Below are 8,319 nucleotides of genomic sequence, written 5' to 3' on the forward strand. Positions count from 1 at the left end.
TTTTGCGTTGCCTTTGTCCCTGTCCAGGAATCACTGCCACTGCTTCTGTTCCAGCATCTCCATCCGTTGAGCACCTCGCTATTTTGCATATTCGCCATGGTTGGAACAAAATCTGCAAAAAGGAGACAAATCTCTTCTTCGTTTTGCAGATCCGACAAAGCCATGGCTCACCATCGTTGGGTGAGAGCTCTAGACGGCGGATGCGTCGGACTCTCTCATAAGTTGCAGCAGCCCGTCGCCATGGCTGAGATGCTGTAACAGAATCTGCAAAACGGAGACAAACTCAGCGAGGTGCTTAACGGATGGAGATGCTGGAACAGAAGCAGTGACAGTGATTCCAAGGCGACGCAAGCTGTGCTGGCTAAGATTCGCTGGTGGGCGCCAATAGCTGGCGAGGTTGAGCCTTGCCGACCGGCTGGAGGAAGAATATGAATAAAAAAAAGACAAAAAAAAAATAATAAGCACCGGCCGGTGTCCATGTCAACATCAGCAGGGGAAAGTTGGTCGGATGAATTGAATTGGCACAAATATAAAATATTTAGAACTGAATTAGCATAAAAAAATATTTAGAATTAAACTAGCACATATTCAAAAGGTATATGACTGAATTGGTAAAATTAAAAAAAGTTTAGAGCCGAATTGGTAAAATTACAATAGGTTTAGGATTTTTTTGAAATTTTTTTTGGATTAAGATTATTTTGGTAATTTTTCCCATAAACTTCACCATGATAAAAAAAAATAGAAATCTTCCTGCGAAATTTCGGTTTCTTAAATTGGCAAAAGGGCAAATCAAAATTGCCGCATTTTTAGCCGAGTCAAGTCAAAGTCCCCTTGCATTGACCATATAGATTGTCCAATGCGCTGTATCCACCCTTAGTCACGTATGCGTACGGGTCTCTTCCTCGTGACAATGACTTCCATGGTGATCCAAAACAAGACTAACGTGCCGACGTGTCGAATCTTACACCAAAAGCGCATGACGTGTACGTCCCTCATTGGAGGAACTGATGTAATAGTCGAACTCATCATCCAAAAGTCGGACTCATGATAAACTCAAACTCTTTTTGATAGACGAATCGTTAAAGACTTTGCCATTCAATTTCCGGACATTTACTGCCGGAAAAAAAGATGAAAAGAAAAGAAGTTCTCCATGATAAATATAGCAACACATACTTAAAAATAGCAAAATCGATCGGTCTAGAATCCATATTAAACTCATATTTAATAGTGGTGGGCAAAAAATGGATTGACTTAAATCTTAAGTGAGTTATAAATGGATTGCTTAGAAACTTAATAGGTCCTAAATGGATCATAAATGAATTAGTTAAGATAATTATTTTAAGAGAGCCATAAATAGATTCGATGAATATTATTAAAAAATTAATTTTTATTAATTAATTTTTATATTAATTTTTTTCTTTATTTCTCTTGTTATTTTATTTTTTTCCTGCCTTGGCCATGGCGAAAAGAAAAAATTAATATAAAATTTCGAATTATTAGAAAATTTGAATATTTTTAAAATACTCGGAAAATCTATTTATAACTCACTTAACATTAGGTGAGCCTCGAACTCATCGAAATCGGTCGTGTCTGTGGCTGGTTGCTAGGTTGCCGATCGCCACCGAGGCCCAACAACCAACGGAGAAAAGAGGAAGAAGGAAAAAAAAAAAAAAAAAAGAAAAAATTGTAAATTTTCTAGAGTTTGTAAAAATTATCCATAATGTCTTAGGAATTTTTTTTTTCAAAAATTTATAAGAAACAAAATTTCTTAAATATAATTAAATATTGAAATGTTTGAACAATATGAGTCGGGTCGAGTATGTGTCGTTAAATTTATATTGTATGAAAGCGGGTTACATGGATCAATATAGGTTGACCATATTTGACCCGACTCAAATCCGATTTAACCCACCCATTTGACTCTTCTACACATACTCGAATGGACCACGTTATGTTATTTTTACAAGGAAGTCTTCGGGGGTCGGAGAGAGAACCGCGAAAAGAGGAGAGGCATGTCGGGTTTAGAGAGTGATGAAAAAAATCTCATCTACTTTCCCTTTTTTATACTGTGGTATAACTCTTTCCAAGCTTTATTCCTCCTTTTGGAGTCAATTTGAAGATTTATATCTGTTGCGCCGTGACAGAAAATACGATGTAGTTTCATAAATCGACAAAGGAAATTGTAAAATTTGCTTTTAGGACAAAGTGCTTTTCGGATGATAGTATAACCTAACGACTCTATTTGTAGCCAATGTAAGAAAATATAATTCCAAGCGAATTATAATTTCTATGGCCATAACGTAAACTATTCAAATTCCTCTAACTACAAAATCACTCATGGAACATTAAGCCGGTGTCACTAATACAACATGCCTTTTCCAATCGGGAATCGCTTGTTAGAGAGTTTATCGTGACCTTCTTTGCGTGTTCGTCATCTCGACCCAATCTTTTATGCTTTTGAGTCGGGTTCATTCGAGAGTTTTCGTCGAATCCAAGGTTGTGCATGCACAATGAAAAATCCTAGAAACAGTGTACGAGGTTGTGATGAATGACTCAAGAATAGTCCAGTAGCAGGAATATTCTAAGGTGCTTGAAGTACGATGTGGTTCAAGAATAGTCTAGTAGCAAGAAGGCTACCCGGGACGACTGGATCAAAGCAAGAGCAAAGTAATGGTAATCAAATAGCATGAAATAACGAAAGGTGAAACGCATTCCACGAATTTGTGAAAGAATCGAATATTGGGGATAATTATCCAAAAAATCTTAAATATATTGGTCTTATACTAATTTAGTCTTAAATATTTTCATTTGATCAATTTAGTCCTCAATATTTTGACAATTTATTAATTGAGTCATTTCGACTAATTTTGATCGGAAATCGTTGATGTAGACGCTAATCGTCATTGGCGTTAAAGTGGACTTTTCTGCAATTTTTTTTAAATTTGAATTTTTTATACTGCTTTTTTTTTTTTTTCTACTAGGCTACTGGTGTAGGTCAGTGATGACCCTCGTTGGCACAATGGGGGAAAAAAAAGCGAAGAGAAAAATGAAAAGAAAAAGAAAAATCAACATTTAAAAAAATATAAATATTGTTCACATCAACGTCAATCGTGCCACATAGGACGAGTGACATCAAAATTGACCGGAAGAACTCAATTAGAAAATTCTCAAAAATATTGAGAATTAAATTGGCTAAATTAAAAGGTTTAAGATTGAATTGGAACAAGTGTAATATGTTTAGGATTTTTCTAATAATTTCCCCGACAATAATGTAATGAGATAAAATAGAAAGTATCTACCCGATGATAAATTTTTGTATTGTCATAATTGACTACGGACCCCTCCCCCTCCTCTTTCAAAAAAAAAAAAAAAGGGAAGAAAATCTGTTTTATATATGCATTAAACTTTCTCAAACCGAACATTCACACTTTGTGGGTTTTCCATCTAAGCATCATTTGCATGGGAAAATGGCATTCTCGCGACAGCACTTTCAAACGTAAAGATGTACGGCAAAAACTTGTCCAGATTGAGAATTAAGTCGTACGTATTCTCCACAAATTTTGTAAAAATTAAATGGTTTTGCGATTGCTAGGGGGTCGGACCGGCCATGATCCGGGAAAGTATATTTCACGATTGACGATGGAAAGCTCGACGTGAAGACGGGACAAGAAAAGGATAACTAAAGGTACGAGAAAGGAATCAGATTACTGATGTGCCAAGTAAAGAAGCTCGTGAGATTAACGTCGACGGGAGAGTGACGTGAGATGGTGTCCTGGACATTCGAGCCCTCTTCAGTCTTCAGGACACTTTTGGAATGCTACTGAAGCACCATGTTTTCATCAATCTTCGAGTGGATCAACCGGAAAAAAAAATCATTATTTTGATGCGCAATTCTAAGTATATTAAAACCAACATATAAAATCGGTATAAAGAGCGATACGGTAGGTTCATAGAGATAAAATAACTGGTTATATCGCCTACAAAATGAGTGCACGAAAAATATCTCCATGGTTGACAACATTATATGCCTAATCATCTTTGTTAATGATGAAAACATGTGTCATTCATTCATTTTTGTAAGCGATACAAGTGATTATTCTTCGGAAGATATTTTTCAAATCTTGAGTTTTCCGCGAAATAAACGCACCCTCCCTTATTCAAGTATCCACTTCTCGTGGTATGGACTGACTTCATGTCCAATCTTGTTATGTACCTAACATCATGAAACTATATTAAATGAGAATCTGTTACTTGACGTGTAACGATTGACTTGAGTGAACCCCACACATGATGAGGAAAGCACCTAGAAATTCGTTCGAAAGATCCTGCCACTTGAATTTCCAATCCACTTCTCGTGATACGGACCAACTTCATATACAATCTTGTTATACGTAACGTCATGAAACTATATTAAATGAGAAGCGCTTGCTTGACAAGTAACGACCGACTTGAGTGAACCCCACACATGACGATGAAAGCACCTCGAAATTCGTTCGAAAGATCCTACCACTGGAATGTTTCCAATGAAATATATGAAAAGATACACGGTTCAATATCTTATTTTGAAAGGAGATTGATGCTGCGCAAACACGTTTTCTGGATTCACAGTTTTCAAGTTACTACATCTGTCATCACCCAGTTTGAAGAAACTTTAAAAGGGCACAAGGTTTTACCAGATCCTTTGGCGAATACCAATGGGAGTGGTAATTTCCGAGAAGGTGAATTCATAATTACTGAATAGGAAAGAGAAGATAATCACATCAGATTTAAGGCAATTGTCGTTACAGATCCGATCCTTGTTCGTGGAAAGATTTAACTCAAGAAGCTACAGGGAACTTGCCCATGAACTTCAAGCAGAATTTAAGCTCTCCCACGCTGCACTATATATGGAACTGGGAACACAAAAACCTTTCAAAACCCATCAAACGAAATCCCTCCCTCCCTCCCTCCGTTCAACCCCAGTCAATCAGTGTTTTTTGACTCCCCAAGACTCCTGTCCATCCTCTGAACCAGACACGTTTTGCTAACCCAAGCAAACCCTTTCGTCTTCTCTTCCTGTTGTTCATCCATGTCGTCTTTGAGGCTCCGTATACCTAGCGAAGCAGGGACCGATGCCGTGCTCAACCGCTGCAATAGCCTGGCGAAGATTGTCCACAGGCGAAGGTGGCGCTTGGCTTACACAGTCATATACTTCACCAGGGCTCTCGAGTCTCTGTCACAACAGGTCCTCGGGAGGAAGACGGACCTGTTGCGGTCGCTCTCTTACGTTGCCATTGACATCAACCTCGGAAACGATGGTAACCCACGTGAAGGAGATCGCCCCTCGCTTCGGGATGTTGACCCAAAGATCCTGAGTAACATGGTAAGAGAGAAAAGGTTAGAATCTCTAGCTCAACTCGGTGGCATTAAACAACTCGCTTCAATTCTCATGACAAATCCCGACAATGGATTGAGCGGAGATGAAACCGACCTCATGCAGCGAACCGATGTTTTCGGTGCGAATAAGTACAATAAGCCGCCGGCAAAGAACTTTCTCAGTTTTGTGCTTGATGCACTCAAAGACATGACCATAATCATTCTCATAGCATGCGCTGTTCTCTCTTTAGTATTCGGCATCAAACAACACGGCCTCAAAGAAGGTTGGTATGATGGTGGGAGTATCATCATCGCCATCTTTCTAGTTGTCGCCGTGTCTGCTCTCAGCAACTATAAGCAAGGAAGGCAGTTCCAGAAACTTTCAAAAGTGAGCAGCAACATAAGAGTGGAGGTTGTGAGAGATGGCAGGAGGCAACCGATCTCCATATTTGATGTCGTTGTAGGCGATGTCGTGTTTCTGAAGGTTGGCGACCAGGTTCCAGCTGACGGGTTGTTTGTGGATGGCCATTCCCTGAAGGTTGACGAGTCTAGCATGACCGGTGAAAGCGATCATGTCGAAATCTACAGCGAGAATCCTTTCTTGCTCTCGGGCACCAAAGTGATAGATGGCTACGGTCGCATGATGGTTGCTTCTGTCGGCATGAACACTGCATGGGGCGAGATGATGAGTTCCGTGAGCCGCGACTTAGATGAAGAGACCCCGCTCCAAGCCCGTCTAAACAAGTTGACTTCCTTCATCGGGAAGGTTGGGCTGTTGGTGGCTGTACTGGTGCTTCTCGTCTTGATGATCCGCTACTTCACCGGACACACCCAAGATGAGGCCGGACACAGAGAATTCACCAGCGGAAATACCAAGTCCGGTGACGTGATGGATGCAGTCGTGCGCATAGTTGCCGCAGCGGTGACCATTGTGGTGGTGGCTATACCTGAGGGCTTACCCTTGGCCGTCACTTTGACGCTGGCCTACTCCATGAAGCGCATGATGGGCGACAATGCCATGGTCCGGAAGCTCTCTGCCTGTGAAACCATGGGTTCTGCGACAACAATCTGTACGGATAAAACCGGGACTCTCACGGTAAACCAGATGAGAGTCACTGAGTTCTGGATGGGGAAAGAACATGTGAGTGTAGATGCATCCAGAAAAATTGCAGCCAGCATCCTTGAAATCCTACTGCAAGGAATCGGCTTGAACACAACAGGTACTATCCACGTGCGACCTTTGGTTTCTGCTCCTGAGATTTTAGGCAGTCCAACAGAGAAAGCAATACTTTCTTGGGGTGCGCTCGAATTGGGTCTGATGATGGATCAACTTAAGCAAGACTGGGAGATAATCCAAGTCGAGGCATTCAATTCTGAGAAAAAGAGAAGCGGGGTTGCAGTGAGGAGGAGAGGAGAGCTGGTCATTCACATACACTGGAAGGGAGCTGCTGAGATGATCTTGGCATTGTGTTCAGATTATTACAGCCAGAGTGGGACGGTGAACGTCATGAATGATGAAGCAAGGTCTGAGTTCGGGACAATCATAAAAAATATGGCAGACAAAAGCCTGCGCTGCATCGCATTCGCCTACAGAAAAATCAATGGTTCGCTTGCTCAAGTTCATGGGAGACTCGAGGAAGATGGACTTACATTGTTAGGGATAGTGGGGATAAAGGATCCATGCAGACCGGGTGTCAGGAGCGCAGTGGCGTCTTGTAGAAATGCCGGAGTGAACATCAAGATGATCACAGGAGACAATGTGCACACTGCAAGAGCTATAGCCCTGGAATGTGGGATACTCAATCCCGACAAAGATCTTGAACACGAAGCCATAGTAGAGGGCGTTCAGTTTCGCAACTACTCACCCGGACAGAGAATGGCAGCAATCGAGAAAATTCAGGTAATGGCTAGATCGTCCCCATTTGATAAGCTTTTGATGGTGCAGTGCTTGAAGCAGAAAGGGCATGTGGTGGCAGTCACTGGTGATGGCACGAATGACGCGCCAGCCCTAAAAGAAGCAGATATCGGCCTCTCCATGGGCATCCAAGGCACTGAGGTGGCAAAGGAGAGCTCAGACATTGTCATCCTGGATGACAATTTCGCCTCTGTGGTGACCATATTGAGGTGGGGGCGGTGCGTCTACAACAACATTCAAAAGTTCATCCAGTTTCAGCTCACGGTGAATGTTGCTGCACTCGTCATCAACTTCGTTGCTGCAATCTCTTCTGGCGATGTCCCTTTGACGGCAGTCCAGCTTCTTTGGGTGAACTTGATTATGGACACCCTGGGAGCTTTGGCGTTGGCCACAGAGCAACCCACAAATGATCTCTTGCTAAAACCGCCGGTTGGACGAACAGAGCCGCTTATCAACAGAGTTATGTGGAGGAATCTCACATCTCAGGCCTTGTACCAAGTTATCGTCCTCCTGACCCTACAATTCAAGGGGAGTTCTATTTTTGGAGTGGACAAGAAAGTGAAGGACACAATTATTTTCAACTGCTTTGTCCTCTGCCAGGTCTTCAATGAATTTAACGCCAGGAAGCTGGAGGACAAAAATGTATTCAAAGGGATACATAGGAACAAGTTGTTCTTGGGCATTGTTAGCATGACAATAATTCTTCAGGTGGTGATGGTCGAGTTTCTGAAGAGGTTTGCCAACACCGAGAGGCTGGACTGGGGACAATGGGGTGCTTGCATCGGACTCGCAGCTTTGTCATGGCCGATTGGTTGGCTTGTTAAGTGTATTCCCGTCTCGGGAAAAAATTTCTTCTTTTCCCGCGGAGAAGATGCGTCCTGAACACAATGTTAAACTCACAGAAGATAATCCTTTCTTCTTACATCTAGATTTCAGCTGCTAGGATGGTTAGGGCTTCAGAATCTGTTCTTTAATTCTAAATTTTGTGCACTGTAAAGGATGTCTCATTTTATGTTTTGCTACAGAATAAAATCAACAGTTTATTGTCA

The 8,319-nt window shown here is 41.5% G+C and overlaps 1 protein-coding gene across 1 annotated transcript; it reads left to right on the forward strand.

Annotated features, from left to right (window-relative positions):
• The first annotated feature begins 5,068 nt into the window (after positions 1 to 5,068).
• On the forward strand, positions 5,069 to 8,319 carry LOC115743856 (calcium-transporting ATPase 12, plasma membrane-type-like). Its single transcript, XM_030678836.2, has one exon. The coding sequence runs from the start codon at positions 5,069 to 5,071 to the stop codon at positions 8,150 to 8,152; it is 3,084 nt and encodes a 1,027-aa protein (XP_030534696.2). The 3' UTR covers positions 8,153 to 8,319.

Source organism: Rhodamnia argentea, chromosome 1, assembly GCF_020921035.1.
Source record: "Rhodamnia argentea isolate NSW1041297 chromosome 1, ASM2092103v1, whole genome shotgun sequence".
Taxonomy (NCBI): domain Eukaryota; kingdom Viridiplantae; phylum Streptophyta; class Magnoliopsida; order Myrtales; family Myrtaceae; genus Rhodamnia; species Rhodamnia argentea.

What these genes read in the sequence shown, in the direction of transcription:
- LOC115743856 (XM_030678836.2), top strand. Translation starts at nt 5,069, where the DNA reads ATGTCGTCTTTGAGGCTCCGTATACCTAGCGAAGCAGGGACCGATGCC.